We start from the raw sequence: 22,685 nt of genomic DNA on the forward strand, positions 1-22,685 counted from the left end.
TCATACAAATAAATAGTTAAAAAATCATAAATTGTGATTTCTGGAATTTTTTTTTTTGATTATGTCTCTCACAGTGGACATGCACCTACGATGACAATTTCAGACCCCTCCATGATTTCCAAGTGGGAGAACTTGCAAAATAGCAGGGTGTTCAAATACTTATTTTCCTCACTGTAAATACCTTGGAATGTCTACTTTCAAAAAAGGGGTTATTTGGGGGGAATTTGTACTTTCCTGGCTTGTTAGGGTCTCAATAAATTAGATAGGCTGCCAGTTCATTTAGATGTGATACATTTTTTACCAAATAAATGTAGCAGAATAAATTGTGGCCAAAATTTATGAAAAAAAGTACTAATTCGCTAAATCTTAGCACAGAAATTAGGAAAAATTTGTTGCTTTTTTTTCAAAATGTTCAGTCTTTTTTCATTTATAGCGCAAAAAATTAAAAACCCAGAGGTGATCAAATACCACCAAAAGAAAGCTCTATTTGTATGAAAAAAAAGGACAAAAAAATAATTTGGGTATAGTGTTGCATGACTGAGTAATTGTCATTCAAAGTGTGAGAGCACTCAAAGCTGAAAATTGGTCTGGGCAGGAGGGGGGTGCCCAGTAAGCAAGTGGTTAAGGAATAGTTAAAATGCGTGTCACGTTTTTGGCCATCTATATTGAGACATTTCCCTTCACTTGCTGTTCTGTAGACGCAACAGAATAGGAGAGAAAAGTTCTTAAATGTAAATGTAAATGCTTTCTGAGTTGTCATGGACGCAAGTGTTCCAATTTTCCCTCTGGTCACAACTTAACATTTTAGATGATACTGGTCACCAGAACAAGCAGAAAAAGTGTTTATTATTAATGGCAAGGGTTCTAACCCCTAAAACAAAAAATACAATAAATGTTGCCTTTAGATACACTTTAGCAGAGTTCTTGCTGAGACACACGTGTTCTTGTTGCTTAAAAAAAAATGTTTGCGCCTACAAATATTACATATCACCTCGCACACTGCAGTGAGTTCAATAATTCTAGGCCCATTATTCATGGTCAACTCTAAACTGATGACCTGCCCAAGGAAATTATAGGGTGTCAAAGTTTGTCGCTGTTTCATGGGAGCACAACATTTTGAGCCTTGGCATGTTGCATAACTATTTACTCGGCACAACCTCATCTTTAATATTTTACTAACAAATGAAACAATATATTGCAAAAATGTACTTTAGGCTCGCTTCACACTGGGGCGACTTAGCCGCCTGACAAATCGTGCTCCATTCAGTGCAATGGAACCGTTCTAATCAGAGTGGCTCAAAAAAAGGTTCCTGCACTACTTGGAGACGACTTCAGAGCGGTTTGCATTGGCTTCTATTACAGAAGTCATTTGTAAGCTGCATTGAACTCACCCTGTGCTGGGCGGCTTCAGAGTCGGACGACTTTGAAGCCGCCTCAGTGGGAACCAAGCCCAAGTGTATTTTTACTGAAACTTTGAGTTTCATAAACCGTTTCGCTAATATTATGTGATATAGAAAATTTTAACTATTGATGTTTTCTTCTCTAAGGTGTCTGCTTCCAGAAAATATATAATTTTTGCGGATTTTACGTAATATTCAGGCCTATAATGATTTTTTGTGCAAAAAAAATGCATAAATGGCTTTGGCAACAAAAAGGTTAATGCAGCGATTTGTGTTTTTTTTTATGTCCTTTTTTTACCTGCCTGGGGGTCAGTTTCCCAGGTAGAACTCTTCCTTTCTTTTAGGACTTGAATTCCAAAATGACCCTGCAGGGTACCTTTGGGCAGCTACAGTTCAGTTAATTAACAAGGCTTAATCCTGCTTTAAACAGGGAATGTATTAACTGCGTTGTAGTTTAACATTATCCTGCAGGAAAGATAAGCTTTTAATTGGTAACATTCACCAGGCAAAGCTAAAAAGAAAATACTTTAAAAAAATAATCTTAACCTTGTTTTTCACTCTAAAGGGTTGTGAAAGCAATCTTCATACGCCAGTTGTGTTTTTATTAAGAAGATGGAGAAACCGCCCAACACACTGCCAGCTGTGCCAGTGCTGACTTCCTTTCTGGAAAGCAATAATGATTAGACCTCCTTGAGATTTAGTTTGCAATTGCCTGTAGCTTTCTCATAGATGTCACATGGACATCATATCTAGCTAAACCTACTGGTACCTTAAAAGTCTTCTAAAAAAAAAAATGTATTGATAAAATCACGGCTACTGCTTAGTTTGTAAAAAATTCACGTGAGCAATAATTATTTAAAAAAAATCTTTATTGATTGATTGCACATTGTATTTGTTATCACACACTATTTCTTCTTTTCAAACTAGTGCTACAATGCTGTCATCTTGCAGATTGTGAACAGCAGTTTAATAAATTGTATATGGTCTTAAAGGGGTTGTAAAGGTTTGTTTTTTATTTTCTAAATAGGTTACTTTAAGCTAGTGCATTATTGGTTCACTTACCTTTTCCTTCGATTTCCCTTCTAAAATTTTTTTTCTTTGTCTGAATTTCTCACTTCCTGTTCCTCCTCAGTAAGGTGTTCAGTAAGCTGTTCTAAATGACTTTCCACCGCTCGAATGATGGTGGAAAGCTTACTGAGGAGAAACAGGAAGTGAGAAATTCAAACAAAGAAAAAAAACATTTAGAAGGGAAATCAAAAGAAAAGGTAAGTGAACCAGCAATGCACTAGCTTAAAGGAACAAATTTAGAAAATAAAAGACAAACCTTTACAACCCCTTTAACAATCCACCTCAATGGATAAATACATACATACACACACAGTGAACAAAAGTCTAGCTTTATTTCCTCAATTTTTTGTTATAGCTTTAATGATCAAGATGCAATGTTTGCTTGGCTATTATATTATTACTCTGTGTGTGGTTTATATTACAGTGAGTAATTCTTTACCAATCATACAAATTATGGCCTGTTTTACACAATATTGCATACAAAAATACTTCATCGCTAGCACAGAAAGAGGTTCTGACTTAGGCCGCGGACCAGTTTCAGCAGACATGTTCGATCGTGTGTACGGCCAACCGGACAGGTTTCCAGCGGACATTTGTCCAGCCGACCGTTTTCCAGTGGACAAATGTTTCTTAGCATGCTAAGAAACATGTCCGCTGGAAGCCTGTCCATCGGACATGTTTGGTCGTCTGTACAGACTCACCGTACATGTCCGCTCGGCCGCCATCCCTCGCATGCGTCAAAGTGATTTGACGCATTCGTGGAAGCATTGACCTTCCATGGCCGCGCACGTCGTCGCGTAATCGTCGCGCCGACGGCGTGGCCACGTCACCGCGTATCGTGTACGCACGGATTTCTGTCTGATGGTGTGTACAACCATCAGACAGAAATCTCCGGGCGGACATGTCCGCTGAAAACGGTCTGGCGGACCGATTTCAGCGGACAGTCCGTCCGTGTGTACGAGGCCTTATAGGTATATCAATCCAAACTATATTATCCATCATAAACCTCTTTGGTAAAGAAATGGACAAAACCTTTAAAAGGAGGACAGGATTTTCCGATATATACACTCTACATTTAGGTTTACACAATTTTTTTTTATTTTTCCAATAAATCTTAGTTACCAAACTTAATATATGTTATAGCCTATATTTCAGAGACTCCATATAGGTATCATTTTACTCTAATGAACCTAAAGAGAGTTTGGCACAGAAAAAAAAGGTATTTTCCATTTAGTCTAATGACGTGACCTCACTGGAATTCCTTTACTATAATACATATGGAATGTCTGTGTACTGCATAAAAAGCAAATGCAGGCCATTTAAAGGTAATGATCCTGCAAGGTGAAGCTTCAGACTAGTTAACCGTCTATGGAAGTTTAAATCTATTGTTTAAACAAAATATACATAAAAGGTGCAAAAAAAAAACAACAACTTTTTGAACATTTTAGATATTAAATAAAAAATAAATGATCTGTGTTTGACATGCAACATGTCAAAGTGCTTTAGATCAGTCGTTCTCAACCTCAGTCCTCAAGTACCCCCAACGGACCATGTTTTCAGGTTTTCCTTTACTTTGCACAGCTGCTTTAAATCAATATCAATGACATTGTATTGATAAGAACTATTTTATCTAAGAGAAGTTCCCAAAACATGGCCCGTTGGGGTTACTTGAAATCTGAGGTTGAGAACCACTGCTTTAGATGATGCCTTAAAGAGCACCTGTTGGCTAGAGAGAGAGTGGAAGCAGATATTTTATGTGCCAAACCAATAAACTAAAGCTGAACTACTGACTATAGAGACTTCTTTCATAAAGTAAACATAATTATGACACACTGTTTTTTAAGGCAGTAGAGAGCCACATTTCATGTATATGGGTTCAAAACACAAAATAGTTGACACCACTGTGTACATCACTGAATGGAACCTGTGACATTTCTGAGTTAGTGCAAGTATGACTAAGGAGTCAGGACACATAATGAGAAAAGGGCATTCCAAATAAAAATAGATTAAAAACTACCTTTGTTGCTACAAGATGAGGAGAAATCAGGTATAAGATTTCAGTTGGACTTTAAAATGTATGCACTTTTGTATTTCATGATAAATTTCCTACAAATGCTTAACATATTTGTGTGCTATCATTTATTTGCATGAAATGGGCACTTCATTTTTCATGAATTGGTATTTTATCACCATAATCAAGAAGTAATAACTTGTCCAATAATGTTTGTGCATTGCCTTTTACAGTTATGTTTGTCCAGTAACTCTTACCTTTTGATGTTAAAATATATATATATATATGTTTTACTTATCTAAAGGTAACATGTAGTATTAAACGTAACACGTGTTCTGCTTTTGTTAACTGAGCCTTGTGTCTTAAGTGTGCAATATATGCAACATGAGCAAAGCAGAGCCCAGTAGAGGTATGTTCCCGTGGCATATTTTAATTTAGTAAAGACTTAGAAATCATAAACGTCTGCAATGATTTTAAAAAAAAATAAACTGTTAAAAATGGGAAGTACCATATATACTCGAGTATATGCCGAGTTTTTTAGCACATTTTTTGTGCTGAAAATGCCCCCTCGGCTTATACTCGAGTCACCTTTTTGTGTCTGATGTCCCGGATTTTGGGGACCCATTAACGGCCGGCCGTAGGTCTCCTGGACCCCAACCTTGGCACACATGTAGCCCCACTCTTCCTCTACAAGTGTGCAAAGATTGTTGTCCTACGGCTGGGGAGCACCGATTTTTTAAAGCTGGGCACCCCTTCCATAGACTCCCATGTTAAACAGTAATTTCTCTGGTGAGGACACAGGGAACTCTGGTGGTACCGGCCGGTCGTAGGTCCCCTTGGACCTGGAACTTGGCACACCCATAGCCCCATTTCTCCTCTAGAAGTGTGCAAAGTTTGTTGTCTACGGAACCTACGGCTGGGGAGCACTGATTTTTCAAAGATGGGCACCCCTTTCATAGACTCCCATGTTAAACATCAGTCTAGTCATGGGCACAGTGAGGCATGGGCACAGTGAGGCATGGACACAGTGAGGCATGGACACAGTGAGGCATGCACATGGACACAGTGAAACAAAGTGAGGCACAGTGAGGCATGCAGACGAACACCCTAGGCCAGTGATGGCGAACCTTGGCACCCCAGATGTTTTGGAACTACATTTCCCATGGTGCTCATGCACTCTGCAGTGTAGCTGAGCATCATGGGAAATGTAGTTCCAAAACATCTGGGGTGCCAAGGTTCGCCATCACTGCCCTAGGCTTATACTCAAGTCAATATGTTTTCCCATTTTTTCGTGGTAAAATTAGGTGCCTCTGCATATATTCGTGTCGGCTTATACTCGAGTATATATGGTATATGGGAATTATTTCTAAATATTGGAGGGGCTATTGAAGCCAACAAATGTCTGTTTCATTTTACACTAGATAAAATATACTTATGGCCTACTTAGCAAACAGTCAAGAGTGAGTCTGTAGCATATTTAAATAAATACATAAGAAAAATATCTTCATAGGAAAGGAATAAAGTAAAGACTGAGCAGTCTTTGCTTGAACCATTTTCTTAAAATATGCATGGAAAAACTATATACCGCCTTTATCATTCTGAAACTTGTCTTTACATATTTAGATTCCTTTAAAAAATATCAGTCTTGGCCAAATACATGTTAGTCATGATATCTATGGTAGTATCCCTCATGGTGTCGATGATCATCCTGATAGCCATCTTCATATCCCTGGTGAGGATAACCATGGTAACCATATCCTCCATATTCATCTTCTGGGCAGCGCATGCCGAGTGACTGTTGTATAGCCATTTCCTGACGTCTGAGCTGCATAGAATCAATTAGATCATACACAATTGCCATAGACCACATGGGTGAAGGGTACCAAGATTTTACATTGCCATCTTTGCCAACCAGAAGCATGGAGAAATATTCAGGGCTGACTTGAAAGTAATTTCTTATGTCTTTCACCAAGTTAAAGGAAAGATCTTCTCTGTCAACACTGGAGCTTCCTGTGATGATCATAAATAGTTACATGTTATCAATCTGATTAAAAGAGTAAGGTTAAAGTAGACCTTTCTATAACAAGTCTGCATTAATAATTTCCTGACATGACACAATATATAGAAATAGGATGTTTTAAAAAAGCTAAACACATGGCTTTGGACAGGCTTTGTTAAAGCTCTCTGAACGCTAGTCAAATCCCCTGTCACTAAATAAAATGGTTAGCTTACAGTCCTGTTAACACCAGCTTTTGCTTTGATTTGGCTTTGCGTCAAAAATTATACCCCAAGCTTTAGTGGTACTTCAAAGCGTCTTCAAAGCCTCCATCGAAGTCTATGCAAAGCTCGCTTGAAACCCCACAGAAGCCTCATCGAAGCCTCACCGAAGCCTCATCGAAGCACCAAGCAAATTCAAGGTGTAAATGGGACTGTAAGCTCTGGGGAGAACTGGGGAGGCACACCTGGAAGCATGCAGTCAGAGATGGGTGCAGAGCCAGTAGTGAGGACTGCAATGTCATGGGCAGTGGAGCCGGGCAGCTGCAGACAGGAGGGCTGGCAGGGTCTGAAGAGGGCTAACTGGGAGCAGCAGTCCACCAGTAGGACAGCTAGCACCTAAGACTTTTGATTTCTTGCTACACCATAAGGACCTGTGGTCCCTTCCTGCAAAAGGCAATTAGTAAGACCTGGCTGAGCCAGTGTCATGCCTAACTTTAAATGTGCTAGCTGCTCCTGGGAGTGAGGAGTTGTGCATGAGGAGGGGAAGGAGAGTAGTCTGCAAGCAAGGAAAGTGCTGGAGGAGACTGAAGTAGTAACTTTGACAGAGAAGTGTACATAGTTGTCTCAATTGATATACAATCCACCAATTGATTGAGATACAATTTGCTGGGCATCTCATAATCCCCTTACCCCATCCAAGTTAAATTCCCTAATAAAAATAACAAAAAACAAGCACATGGACTGTTCATTGTCTCAAAGTGACTGGGAAGTGAATGCAGTGTTGACAGTGTGACAGGTGGGCCGCATCACTTAGCAGCCCCTATGGGGGTACCGCTAGACATATATTGATCAAAAATATATTTTATTAATGCTTCATACATGAATTACGAACAAGAAAGTACAAACTATCTTTAAAAAATATAAAGATAAATATAAACAATATTTTTTTAAATCAAAGCCTGTAGTGAATTGAGAATTAAATGTTTCCAAAATAAAAGGCTAATGAATTTTAACAAAAATACCATGTGTTATATAAATTGATCTCAAACAGTGGGTAAGTGAAGCACATGAAGGGATGGCTGATTCTACACTGTGAATTGGTATACGATTATAAAGAAATAGGAGAAGGAAAAAACACTGGAGGCCCATTCCATTAAGGTCCTAGGGCCAGATTCACGTACCAGCGCTGCGGCGTAACGTAACTCATTTACGTTACACCGCCGCAACTTTTCAGCGCAAGTGCCTGATTCACCAAGCACTTGCCTGTAAACTTACGGCGGTGTAACGTAAAGCCGCCCGGTGCAAGCCCGCCTAATTCAAATGGGGCGTGTACCATTTAAATTAGGTGCGCTCCCGCGCCGAACATTCTGCACATGCTCCGTGTGAAAATTTCCCGCCGTGCTTTGCGTGAAATTACGGTGCCCCGACGTGTTTTTTGAACGGCGACGTGCGTAATGTACTTTCGTATTCCCGGACGTCTTACGCAAGAAAAAAAAATTGGAAATTGGACGCGGGAACGACGGCCATACTTTAACATGGCTGGTCTAAATCTAAGCCATGAAATAGCAGGCTTAAGATTGCGACGGGAAAAAATGACTAGCGACGACGTAAGAGAATGCGACGAACGCGCGTACCTTCGTGGATCGCAGTAAACAGCGAATTTGCATACCTGACGCTGGAAAACGATGCAAACTCCACCCAGCGGCTGCCGGAGAATTACACCTACGATCCGAAGGTGTACGAAGTCATACGCCTGTCGGATCTATGCCAAAAGCCGTCGTATCTTGGTTTGAGGATTCCCTATCAAGATACGACGCGGAAAATTTGAAAATACGCCGGCGTATCCGTAGATACGCCGGTGTATTTCTGCTGTGAATCTGGCCCATGGTTCTTCCTATTGGATCTCTTGTATTACAACATAATTTTGAAAGAAGTGATCCTTGATAAAAATGATGGATTCATCTTGGTCTTGGATGGAATAAAACATTCAAAAATGTTTTTCAATTGCCAAAATAGGAAATTTGAACTTTTTAAATAGGCCACATGCATCCCATAATTCATCTTTTTATTCTTACCATTGATTGGGTAGAGTTCCAAAACACCACCGCCTTCAACACCAATGCCAACCATTTTCAAAATGGCCATGTGTCGTAGCCCTAAAAAAAACAGTTAATAATTTAGTAAAAGATAGAGATTTTTTTTTATCATGTAGCTCCTCTACTGCTAGTGATCTTCCATAATTAGTAACATATTACAAAGTTTATATTACATTAGTACATATTACACATACAGTATGCAGGAATAATCCAAATAATCTCAATGAGTAAAACATAATTTAAGGAGAAGTATGGCCAAAGCTTTTTTGTCCCTAACTCTCCTGTGGATCACAGGAGTGCAGTTTGCTCTGCACACCTATAACCCATTCTTAGACGACAGCAGGCTAAAGCCTGATGTCACTCAGTCAGTCCAAGCTCTGGCAAGATCCCAACTTTAAAGTCAGGATCCACCCAGATGCCTGGACTGGCAACTGGCTCAGCCTCTCAGTGACCTGCAGGAAAACTTAGCCAGCCGCTTCCACCCCTTCAGAACCCGGTGGTCCAGTGAGTGTTGGACGGCCAGAGCAGATAGCCAGTGACTGACAGATACCGGCTCTCTGTCATCGAAGATCGAGAACTGAGCAATCAGCGCGTCTTTAAAAGCACATTAGTCCCAGCCATAGGCCGGACTGGGAACATAAAATGGGGATCCTGCAACATTTAATGGACAGGCTCATTTGCAAAGCAAAACATTGAGAAATTGTAATTATACAATTCTCATTAACACAAGCAGATGTTGACTTCTGATTGTTGTGAATACATCCTCTAGTTATATGTTTGCTGCCTCTTATTTTAGGGTCAGTAGCTTTATTTAACCAAAAGATATGGACTTTTTACAACCTTATAAACTGCTCCCACCTAATTGTGGACTAAGTAAAGCTACTCATATGTATTGTAAGGGATTAGCTCTGGAGCGGGGGTGTGTGACCCCCTGGATGGGTTCACTACACACTGAACGATACAGAGAAACAGCCAAAGACGGTTGAAAACAAAGAATTTGGTTTATTCTTCCATCTAGCTGGAAACAATTGCAAGCATCCAAACAGCATAAACAAAATCAAACATAAAATAAACCCTGGCCACTTGGGGCGTCTACCTTCACCACACAGGAACCTATCTATGGAGTCTGGCACAGCCTAGTGCTGGGCAGACACTGCTGGTCATAAAGCAGAAAACAAATAGTCTTTTTGATTTTTATCACACAGAAAAATCAACAGCACCTCACCTCTTCAGAAGTATTTCTGTTCACTGCTCCCCTTCACTCAAAAAGCCTCAGGATGCAGCAATCAGTAGTAATCCTCTGGATTACTTATAGAGGCCTTAATTGCCTCATTTTGAACAGCTAAAGTTTTCCAACGCCCTTAAAAATTTCTGGCTACTTCTGCAGCCCGCACCCGATAATAATTGGTGTATTGTTAAACAAGGCAGAAATGTATCTCCCGTCTGTGAGTGAGTGAGTGAGAAATTTGTATAGCGCAACACATGCAAACTCTATTCGCCTGTGACAACACCCACAGATTTACCTGACTTCCTGTCACAGTATATAGAAATTACGTCACTCATATTTTCTTCTAGTCTAGTTAAGACCTTTGGTTTTGTTCAGGTCTAGGGGCGGAAGCTGCAGCTCTTTTTGGATACCAGTGTTAATGCCACAACACTTGCCTCATGTTTTCTGCAATATGCCCTGTCTCTATGTATTACTTATATACATAACATTTGGATCAGTTTATATATATGTTATATTATTTGTTTGTGAACATCTACATGGATCAGGTTTAGGAGGTCTAGCTGTTGAGGTTCAACAGGGCTATCTCTATGCTGCTGGCCTCATATATGTAATTCACTATCTGTGAGTCTGTACACTATGGGGGTTATTTACGAAGGGCAAATCCACTTTGCATTACAAGTGCAAAGTGCACTTGAAATTGCACTGAAAATGCACTTGGAAGTGCAGTCGCTGTAGATCCGAGAGGGGGACATACAAGGAAAATAAAAAACAGCATTTTAGCTTGCACATGATTTGATGATAAAATCAGCAGAGCTTCCCCTCATTTCAGATCTACCCCTGAGATTTACAGCGACTGCACTCCCAAGTGCAATTTCAAGTGCAAAGTGGATTTGCCTTTTGTAAATAACCTCCTATATGTCATTTTTATAATTGTCTGCTTTGTGGCATAGGTCTCATTTGCATACATTGATCCATGGGTTTTCCTTACATGAATACACCTCAGCATTGATTTCACTCATTCTGCAATATGTTTGTATTATTTAACATGAACAACATTGCAGTTAGCAGTGAACATCTGCTTGTCCTAGTCACTAACTAAACTCAAGTCTTCCTGGCTGAAAGGTGCACCCTAATGTTTTTTTTCAAAACAAACATGCAGCTCTGGTACCTTTGTGCGTTCTAACAGCAGTTAGAATTTTCACCCAGCAGCAGACTCTCACAACAGAGAACAAGAAAGAGAGAAAACATGTAATCTAAAAAAAAAGGCCTGTCGACAGCTAAGACTAATAAATGAGGTCTGGATAACAAGTACGATATGGACATAGGACTTAAAGTAGAAAAAGACAAATTAACTATAACTATTCTTAAAATGGTCCATTGCTCCTCTCCCTATCTATACTGCCTAACCTGTATAAAAAAAGATGTGTGCGCATTTCTAAGTTTAACCCGCTCCTGTCTGGTCACGTGATCCCACAGCTCCAGCTTCCTTGTGACAGGGAGAAGCTGCTGCTTGGAGAGGAAGGAGCACTGACAATGGATGGGCCATGGGAGCCAAGGATGATGTCATTTCTCCAGGAATTTACTGCCATTGTAAAGTGCTCCCTTACAGAGAGATGGAGGTATGTGTTTAGACTAGAGTGGATAGAAAAAAGGTAAGTGGAAGGAGGGGGAGGGTGCATTTTTAGGAACAGTTCGGCTTTTCTTCTACTTTAAGGCTTTATCCCACACAAAGCACTTATTAATGCATAGCAGACACAAAGTCCCCCTCCATGCATAGAAAGAGATAGATTGCAGCATAAGCCCCATATGACATTTATGTTTAGTAATGTAGAATGTTATCACTATCTGCTTTTGGGGATCTTCTGTGTAAATGCAAGAGTCTACTGTCCTATTGTTCTTTCACATTGCTCTTATGACGTTTATAATGTAGGATGTGATATATCCCTGTATCGGGTTTGGGAACAGATATATTGTATGCAAATCCAGGATCTGATTGTCCTTGCATATTGCTTAAATTTTTAACAAGTTCTGCTTTTTAATAGGCAGCGAGTTATGCCGCGTACACACGATCGGTCCATCCGATGAAAATGGTCTGATGGATTTTTCCATCGGTTAACCGATGAAGCTGACTGATGGTCAGTCGTGCCTACACACCATCAGTTAAAAAACCGATTGTGTCAGAACGCGGTGACGTAAAACATAACGACGTGCTGAAAAAAATTAAGTTCAATGCTTCCAAGCATGCGTCGACTTGATTCTGAGCATGCGTGGATTTTTAACCGATGGACGTGCCTACAAACGATTGTTTTTTTTTCTATCGGTTAGGTATCCATCGGTTAAATTTAAAACAAGATTGAATTTTTTTAACCGATGGATAAATAACCGATGGGGCCTACACACGATCGGTTTGGTCTGATGAAAAGGGTCCATCAGACCGTTCTCATTGGTTTGACCGAACGTGTGTACGCGGCATTAGAGCTTGTTTTTTTTAGACCATGTTTCCTGTTTTAGGGGGCGAAGCCACACTCTTTGATGTATTTTGTTCCAGGTTTTGAGTCTCAATAATTTCCATACAGTATATGAAGTAAATAATTTGCAATACTATACACTCTGCTGACTAGTGCATATATGTATTAATTTGTATGTCCCTTTATTGCTAGACTAATCTATCAGTGTAACTAATCTAGGCCTAATGACATAAGGTTAGCTATGAAGACAGACACCTTTGCTTAGTAAACAAGTTACATGTATTTCCTTTAAAAATAGGAATATCATATACTAACAACAGATATCTATAAAGTCTATAACAATAATAATAATAATAATAAACGATACTTATCCCCTCCTCTGGGTAAACCTTGCAGGCTGAGCTCAGATGGAAAAATAGATCTCTCTGATTCAAACCGTCCTATTTAAAGAACCTCAATCGTATCTCATTCAAACTCCCCCCCATTGCCAGCCCACTTGCCTTTGGACCAATCGTTGCATTCCCAGGACCATCCTCCTTATTACTGACTGTCTTGCCATACTTGGCCTTTGGGGGCAGTATTGTCCATATAATCTCCAACAGCTTGCTGGCCTTTGATGATTGCCATTTATGCTGGCAGTTGCACTTCCCTTTGTCTGTGGAGGGGCTAATCAAAGGATCTTGCAGACAGCTTGGAGCTTCTAGTATCATGTAAATATAGAGGTTTAACAGGCTACATTCCAACCTGGGGGGGGGGCATCCTGTCCTCCAGGGCAATGCAAGCCTCAGCTTGTCTGACCGTTGGTAATTAATATACAGATATATACAAAATCCAGAAATTATATTAATTCATGTTGCCTTCCAAACAGTATATATCATACATTCTTATCAGTCCCTGCCCTTAAAGAGCCTACACGCTTCCTTACCTCACATACATATAAGATGCATTAAGACAGCTAACCAACCAGCATGGAAACACACACACGCACAGAACAAACTTCATGAGGGTAGTGTCATGGCTGGGATTCAAACCACTAGCCTTTGTGTTCCAAGGCAGAAGTGCTAACCACTAAGCCACTATGCTAACTTGGAGCTATTTTTTTATTCAATTATTGTTAGCTTCAGTTAATAGTCTTTTAAAACGACCTGATTTGCAACAGCATTTTCTTCTAAAACAGTGAGATTGAAAAATATGCACTGTATAAAATGTGGTTTAAATGGCATTTGTCAGATGTCATTATCTTGTAATTTTGTTCTTCTAAGAGCTGCATGCAGTGTCTGAAAATGATATTGTGCTTTAGTGTGGTATAAAAGTTACTGGATCATTGTCTGCCTCCTTACACTTCTTATCCTGCTGCTACTCTCTTTGAAAAAGAAGCTACCCATTGATCCTGTAATTGTGAATCAGGAAATGACACACAAAAAAGCAAAGCAAAATTCAACTATTTGACTACAAAAGGGGGAGTATAGCCTCAGATAAAGAACATATAATATAAATAGAAATGTACCATCATCCCAGTTGTAGTAGAAAGAAGGGGAGAGTGGGAACAAGGGAATAGTAGCTGAAGCTAAACCCAACATTGCCCACTCAATTAGTTTTGAGGGGACTATCTCGGTACTCATAAAATACAATACAACTATTTGACTACAATGCTTGCCCTATAGTGATAAAGCTGTAGCCACCCACAACTATAATTGTCTTTACTTGTTGAAATTCGGTGCCACATGACATATCCTTTTTTATGTAGTCAGGAATGCAAACTACTACATACATATCCATCCAAACCTGTTTCCGGTGGAATATGTGGTCCGAACCTCATGAATGAAAATGGATAATGTGGACCGCATTTATAAAAGGTAGCACAGTCCAGCCACTTTACAGTGATAGCCTAAAATCCCATGTTTAATTGTCTTTGAGCCAGCTAAAGCTAATGTAAGATTCTTAACTCACTAAGGAAATTGTCTCAACCACAGCAAGGCTGGGTTCACACTATATGTGGAGCAACTCACAGCAGGGGGTCCAGTGCGTTCCTGTTCTTCATTTCAGGGGTGAATCAGGTCAGAATTTTTGCCTTAATTTGGACCTTAAAGTGAGCCAAAGAAACACAGGACCCTTCTACAGGAGATGTGTGAAACGACTCCATTGACTCCCTTAGTACTGCATTTCCATCTTCCACCCGACTCCCCTGCTGGCAAGACTCATGTTTTTTTTAAAGGGGTTGTAAAGGAAAAAATGTTTTCCCTAAATAGCTTCCTTTACCTTAGTGCAGTCCTCCTTCACTTACCTCATCCTTCCATTTTGCTTTTAAATGTCTTTATTTCTTCTGAGAAATGCTCACTTCCTGTTCTTCTGTCTGTAACTCACCACCGTAATGCAAGGCTTTCTTCCTGGTGTGGAGAAAGCCTCTCGAGGGGGGAAGGGGCAAGCAGGCAAGTCAGGACACTCTCTACTTTGCAGATAGAGAAAGGAGCTGTGTGTTAGTGGGCGTCCTGACACTCCTGCTCACCCCCTTGCTCCCTCAAGAGGCTTTCTCCACACCAGGAGGAAAGCCTCGCATTACTGTGTGGAGTTACAGACAGAAGAACAGGAAGTGAGGATTTCTCAGATGAAATAAGGACATTTAAAAGCAAAATCGAAGGATGAGGTAAGTAAAGGAGGACTGCACTAAGGCAAAGGAAGCTATTTAGGGAAAAAAAATCCTTTAAAACCCCTTTAAGGGCTCACTTAGTTCTCTGCAAGCCCCACTCCCTGTGGATTGGCTAAGGGCCCCTAAATATGCAAGACAACCCTCCTAGCTTCCGCCCACATATTTCCAGAATATTCTCCAACCTAGGGGGGAGGCACCAGAAAGAGAGAGTATGCATAAATATCTATGCAGAACAGCAAAAGAGTCCAATTTGAGCGATCAGAGTAACTTTCCACTGATTTCAATGCACCAGATGCAGCATCTTTGAAGTATCTCTAGGCAAACAGATAAGAAGAATAGCAGTGTGCAATCTGAGTGTAGTATATTAACAGGTTAATTATGGTAAAAAGACAAATGGCAACTCACATTGGGATTTATTTACTAAAGCTGGAGAGTGCAAAATCAGGCTCACATTTGCATAGAAACCAGTCAGGTTTTATTGTCAACACCTAATTGAACAAGCTGAGGTTAGAAGCTAATTGGTTTCAATGCAGAAGTGAGCCTGATTTTGCATTCTCCAGCTTTAGTAAATAAATCCCTCTGTGACAGTTAAATTCAGGCTCATCATGTAGTAAGGGCTTCTGATGGACAGTCTCACAACTACAGGGAACCTCAAGCCAAGATAGGATTACTGGGTAGATGGATACACCTGCAGGACCAAAAGAACACACCAGGAAGCACCAAACTAAGTGCAACATTATTAGTACTGAGAAATACTTGTAAATTAGTGACCTACATGTGTAGCAGGTACTTCTCCAGCCTGATATAATCTATTAGGGGACAGCTGTCTGCTGCAGCAGTGTGGGCTTTGTCACCCCCCTTTCTCTCTTCACACAGACACTCAGAACTGCTTGTTTGGAAACTCCCTATTGGAGGTTGTCTGTAAACTCCCTATTGGACGAGCCAGAGCCAATCATGAGACAGCAGCAAAGGACTGTGGGGGAAGGAGATAAAAAGCCAGAGGAACTAGGCCAGAGCTTCTTTTTGCCTGCAAACCATCAGGAGAGCATCTGCATTCTATGTGTGTGTGGAATCGCGGCCTACCAAGGGACACACAGCCTCCAACTCCAGCCCAGAGGAACAGATTGTTCATGCAGCTCCAGCCCAGAGGAACAGATTGTTCATGCAGCTCCAGCCCAGATGAACAGACTCTCCATGCTAAAGAAGGACACCCTGCAACATCTTAAGGACTGAATGTCACTGAGACACACCTGCATCTAAGATCGAAAGATCGCTCAGGGGAGGACCGCTGACTGTGTACAGGATTTGGTGAGGGGGCTTTGCCCAGAAACCTTTTAATGCTTTTCATAGAATACCACATCCAAATATTGTCCACAGAGCGCCTACATTGCCGGTGAAGATAATAAAATGCAAAGCTTTGCTCCAGGATATTATTGCGGTTGCTCTTAAAGGGGACACACCACGGGTATTGATATCCTTTCACTGGGTGTGTACTAGAGGTATTGTAGGCCAGCCTGGGGTTCCCCTTTAGCCACAGCATCCCACACACACCAAAAGTTATTGGGGAGTCTATTTAATCTGTACATATTGTTACCTATTGCTTTTGTTGTTTGCATAGTGTTCCTGACTCTTTTCTTTAAACTGTTTCAACCAAGTCCTGGGTACTTACACAGGTCCTGGCTTACTAATGTTAACCTGAAATGTACTTTTCTTCAAGTAAACTACAAGAAGAACTGTGTTGTGTATTCCTGCTGAGTTATACCATTAATCACATTGCTAGGTGTGCCAGAGGGGCTGGGACAGCTCATTGGGGTTAAAAGGCAGAGTAACGGACTGAACAAACAAAAGCAGCTCCCTCGGGGGTTTGCTACACATGGAAAGAAGAAATGGCACTGTTTGTATGTAATCCATGAGTGGTCGACTCATGCATCTGGGATGGGAAGCCTTTTCCTACAACTTGCAGCCTGGAAAGTCCATACATCAGGCTGAATGAGAGCTTAGATGAGGAAGTGGAAACAAGATGGCGGAGAGATTCTTGTGGGATGCAGAGCAGGTCAGATGTGATCGTCTGCTCTGCACCTGATTTTAATTGTCACAATTTGTGTTGCCATTTGTCTTTTCACCACAATAAATCTTTTAGTATACTACAATCAGATAATGTACTACTGTTCTAATTATCTATTGTGTACAACTGACATGTGGACATAATGTGTATGGTGGACACAGCAGGCCAGAGATCATACAGCTACCTGGCCCCTAGGGCAGCGCTCCTGCCCACCTGTATTTTTAGAATGGGGGGGGGGGGGTGGTTAAAGTCTGATGGCTTTCTATCTCTTTTAGGCTTGTACTGCTGCATGTTATGAATTTTGACATACAGTATTTTTGCTTAAAAGTGCCTCAAAATACCATTTTCTTTGGATAAAAGTGCTGCATACTTCCCTCACACGTCAATGCTCTGTGCTAGCAAAGCTGAGTTCCATTCTTTGGCACAGACTTTGTATTGCAAATAAGGGGAGGAGTGTGCTTTACCAGGCCTGTTGCAAAATATAGAGTGCATTGAGTCTAAAATTGACCATACACTGGTTCCTGATAATATAGCAGAAATACGCTCAGTGAGTGACCCTATCTGCTCCTCCCGCCCTACATCCCTCAATTGTAAAAAATCAAAGGAGCCCGGAGTAAATTGTCAGCTGCATCCAATAAGGCACTGTTTGAGTATTTTGACAGCTGGTGAGGATGGTTGTCAGAATACAGTAGCCACAGACAGGGGCAGACTGACCATTAAGGCACTCGGGCACTGCCCGAGGGCCCCATGCCACTAGGGGGCCCCATCAGGGTTGCCAGACTCAGTAAAACCAGGGACAGTATGTAAAAATCTGTGTTTTTTTTTTACATATGTCCCTGATATGTTCAAAATCGACATGCTTTTGATGTGAAAATCCTGAGATTTTAGCTGCCCCACCTGTACACTGCCTTCTGGCTTGGTGGCCATCTGTAAGCCCGGGGGCCCCATAATCTTCTATTGCCCGAGGGCCCCATGAGTTGTCAGTCCGCCCCTGGCCACAGGTGAGAGATGTCCATGCTTACTGTGTAGCATGGATGAAGGAATTTGCAAACCTAACTTTGTTACCTGCTCCCCCACACCTTGCTGTGGTTCCTCTTGCCAGTTCATATTCCCTTGTGTCCTGTAGTGGTGGTAGGGACCAATGGACTCATAGCAATTAAACCTGATAAAGGTTCAAACCTTTCTCTACTGTACCAAACAAAAGTTGTTTTTTATTTGTGTCTTTATGGGAGCAATTAGCCATCCCCAATTGACACAAGGGGCCAGATTCACGTAGATCTGCGGGGGGGGAAACGTATCGCATTTACGTTACGCCGCCGCAAGTTTTACGGGCAAGTGCTTGATTCACAAAGCACTTGCCTGTAAAGTTGCGGCGGCGTATCGTAAATTCTCCGGCGCAAGCCCGCCTAATTCAAATGATCCGGGTAGGGGGCGTCGATCATTTAAATTAGGCGCGTTCCCGTGCCGAACGTACTGCGCATGCGCCGTCCCTTAAATTTCCCGACGTGCATTGCGCTAAATGACGTCGCAAGGACGTCATTGGTTTCGACCTGAACGTAATTGACGTCCAGCCCTATTCACGGACGAGTTACGCAAACAACGTTAAATTTCAAAATTTCGACGCGGGAACAACGGCCATACTTAACATAGGATACGCCACCTAGGGGGCATGTTTATCTTTACGTATCTCTTACGGAAACAGCTTAAATTTACTGCGACGGGCAAGCGTACGTTCGTGAATCGGCGTAACGACTCATTTGCATATTCTACGCCGACCGCAATGGAAGCGCCACCTAGCGGCCAGCGTAAATATTGCACCCTAAGATACGACGGCGCAGGCCGTCGTATCTTAGGCATGTTTAAGTGTATCTCAGTTTGAGAATACATTTAAACATACGACGGGCTTAGATTCTGAGTTACGTCGCTGTATCTACTGATACGCCGGTGTAACTCTTTGTGAATCTGGCCCAAGGAATGGAAGTAAGGGCAAATCATCTTTAAGGGAACAAAGCAACAAAAACCTTTCCAATGCTATCAAATGTAATATTTGCAAATTAAACCAATCAGACTATTGGTTTTATTTTTCAGGGGCTAAAAAAAAATCAAAAAATTATTGGTAATTTTCTTCTCATTCTTCACATTTTTACAAAAAACAAACAGCCCACATAATGTAAATTAGGTTCCTGTGTAATCTTTTTATATAGTGTTGAGGTTTGGTGTAGCCATTAGGTGGAGATGTTGCCTTTGTTTAAAAGTAATGATCAGAAGCAAGGTCTTCCATGCATGTATAATGGTTATTCAGTGATATACATGCCACAGTACCAATCACTGAATAAGTTACATAGTTAATTGTGTTAAAAAAAAGACATGTCTAGCAAGTTCAACAGAGAAAAGAAATATATAAATAAAACCTGCATCCTCAGAACTGTAATGCCCTGTAAACACGATCGGAATTTCCGATGAAAAAAGTCAGACGGAATTTTTTCAAAGGATATTCTGTCCGTGTGTGGGCCCCATCAGACTTTTTTCGTCGGTGTTTAGAAATAGAACATGTTTTATTTTTTTCTGATGGAAAAAATTCCTATTGGAAATTCCTATCGTCTGTGTGGAACTCCGACAGAGAAAAAACCCACGCATGCTCAGAATCAAGTCGACGCATGCGCGGAAGCATTGAACTTCATTTTTCTCAGCTCGTCGTAGTCTTTTACGTCACTGCGTTTTGGACGGTCGGAATTTGGTCTGACAGTGTGTATGCAAGACAGCTTGAACGGAATTCCGACGGAAAATTCCATCAGATTTTATCCCATCGGAAATTCCGATCGTGTGTACAGGGCATAAGCCCACAGTTAATCCAGAGGAAGGCAAACAAATCCATATAAAGCATGATCCAATTAGGGAAAAAAAGCATTCCTCCCTGATCCCCAAGGTAATTAGATTCCCCCTAGATCAACAAATCGTTGTGTTATTTCCTATTAATAGTAGCAGACAGTCATATTTTGTGCATTTGGAAACACATCCAGTTTTTTTTTTTTAAAGCAAATTAGAACATATTCCCATGGAAGGGGGTCAAACTTTAATTTTCCTCCCAGACACTATGGCCCGGATTCACAGAGAGCGGGCGCACATTACGCCGCCGTAGTGCAAATAATATATGCTATGCCGACACAGAGCAGAAAGGCAAGCATGGAATTCACAAAGCCAATGCTGCCAAAACTGCGCTGGGTTTCGAAGGCGTAAGTCGGCGTAGGTGGAAGTGGGCGTGAGCCATGCAAACTCATGTAAATGAGGCGTGACCCCATGCAAATGATGGTCCGAGCACCAGACAAGTACGTTTACCGAACTGCGCATGCGTCGTGCCGTTGACGCATCCGCCTGCACATGCTCACAACCACGTCGGAACAACTGCCTAAGATACGCCGGATCACTGCCTATGCCATGAACGTATCAGCCAGACTCACTTCCAACGTAAACTACGTAAAATACGCCAGCTTGTATTACTTGGTGCAGACCTTTGCATGTCTGCTGCTGGGTTACACCTCCTTTATGGGGCTTAACTTTACGCCGGACGTACAACTTACGCGCACCAGTCGTAGCCTGCGTCGGGCGCACTTACGTTCCTGAATCACGGTATTTTCCTCATTTGCATATTTGAATGGCTGATCAATGGGAGCGCCACAATGCATCCAGCCTAAATATACGCCCACGCTACGCCGGCGTAGGCAAGTTACGTCAGCTGGATGAAGCCTATTTTTAGGCGTATCTTAGTTTGTGGGTCCGGCACACAGATACGACGGCGCATATTTGCAATTATGCGGCGTATCTTGAGATACGTCGGCGCAAGTGCTTTGTGAATTCGGCCCAAAGAGTTTTCAAATTGTGTTTTACAGTGGCCTCAAAGTGAACGACTATTCAAGTGTACCATATAGGCCATCTAATCACCCTCCATAGTTAGATGAAAATACAATTTCCAGGGCTCAATCATCCAATAATATTTAACAGCAGCTATGTATTTATCTCCTCTTACTTTTAGCAAGATTATGTCCGCTGCCACTGTTTTGCAGTGAAACTACCTGTATCTTAAAGCCTAGTACACACTATTAGAAAACTGGACATAAATATCCTTGTTCGATTTTCTGTTCATTAGTACACTGCTTTCTAAAGCCGATATGGACTGGTCAGGTGGAAATTTCCAAAGGGACATTTTAAAGGGGTTTTACATTTTCTGCATTAGGGTAATAAACTCCCTCTCTTGCTCCTCATTGGCTCAGACACAGCAGCGGGAGCTATTGGCACAGCCAGTGAGGAGGAAGCCAGTGGTAAGGCGAGGCCAGGCCCCTCTCTGTGTGTCATATAGACACGCAGCATGGGGCTCAGGAGCGAGCCTGCGCAAGTGCTTCCAAAGCTGGCAGTCTGCTATGGGGACACTTGATGTGGGGCGGAGCCAGGAGCGCCGATGGTGGACCAGAGAAATAAAATAAGCTCATCTCTGAGGATCTAGCATACTGACATCTGGTCATTCCCAAAACTGAGAACAGATTATTAGAATAAAGATCTGCTGTAAGCATGGGAAAAAAATCAGTGCCCTGCTACATAAACATTCTGATAATGGCAGCTTTGCTGTATCTCGATATACCTGTATGCAGTATCTGGATAGCTTTATCTGAATATGCCTATATACAGTATATAAAATGTTTTGATTGTATGAATGCACATCATAATAATAAGCATTTTACAGATATCATCAATGTTACATGCTGAGAAAGTGAATGCTGTTTTGCTGGGCTAACCCGCTTTAGCACGACATATCAGACATATCAGTGTAAACTAGCTATAAGCTTACTTTACATAAGTTATATTATGCTGGTATATTCGTCAGTGATTTACAGAGAACATAACCCAGCGTTAATAGTAAAAGGGGGAAGGGTCATGACCTCTATAGAACTTTTTTATGTCAGTGGGAAGATTTCTGTTTACTGTTTTGTCACTGGGACAAGAAATTGAGGAAACTTTCCGTAATGAGGACAAAAATAGTAATACAAATAATACAAATAAAAATTCTAATTGTTTCTGTATTAAAATTGTATACATGAATATGTTACCAATCCTTATCAGCCTGCGATGATGTAAGATGAAATACTCCCTTACTGCAAATCCCGTTTTTGCCTGAGTCTCTCGCTGACTATAAATAACATCATCTGAGACCGGGCAAGCAGTTACCCATGACTAAGTCACGTGTCTAGTGACGTAACGCGTGGGGGAGGAGTTACGAGTGGGACGGATCGCAGATCCGAATGAGGAGAGTGCATCAGACACGCTGAGCGGCTTTAATCGGAGGATTGGTGCTTTTGTCTTAATGCTGTCTTAAACTCGGAGGATTCGTGAGTGTGACCTTGTCAGAAATCATTTATCCCATTCGTTTTGTTCATGCTATTTGCGCTATGAGATTTCTTTCTCTTGTTTGATTTCTATGAGCTGTATCAGTGTG

General features: G+C 41.3%; 1 protein-coding gene across 1 annotated transcript in view; it reads right to left on the minus strand.

The window, feature by feature from the left end:
* Positions 1-5,770: 5,770 nt before the first annotated feature.
* The window catches only part of CCDC80 (coiled-coil domain containing 80), a 149,690-nt gene continuing 132,775 nt past the window's right edge, over positions 5,771-22,685 (minus strand). Inside the window, exons 7-8 of the mRNA XM_040338054.1 lie at positions 8,772-8,852; positions 5,771-6,489 (exon numbers count right to left, since the gene is read on the minus strand). Coding sequence (XP_040193988.1) covers positions 6,140-6,489; positions 8,772-8,852 — 431 coding nt within the window. The 3' untranslated portion in view covers positions 5,771-6,139. The remainder of the gene's footprint in view (positions 6,490-8,771; positions 8,853-22,685) is intronic.

Source organism: Rana temporaria, chromosome 2, assembly GCF_905171775.1.
Source record: "Rana temporaria chromosome 2, aRanTem1.1, whole genome shotgun sequence".
Taxonomy (NCBI): domain Eukaryota; kingdom Metazoa; phylum Chordata; class Amphibia; order Anura; family Ranidae; genus Rana; species Rana temporaria.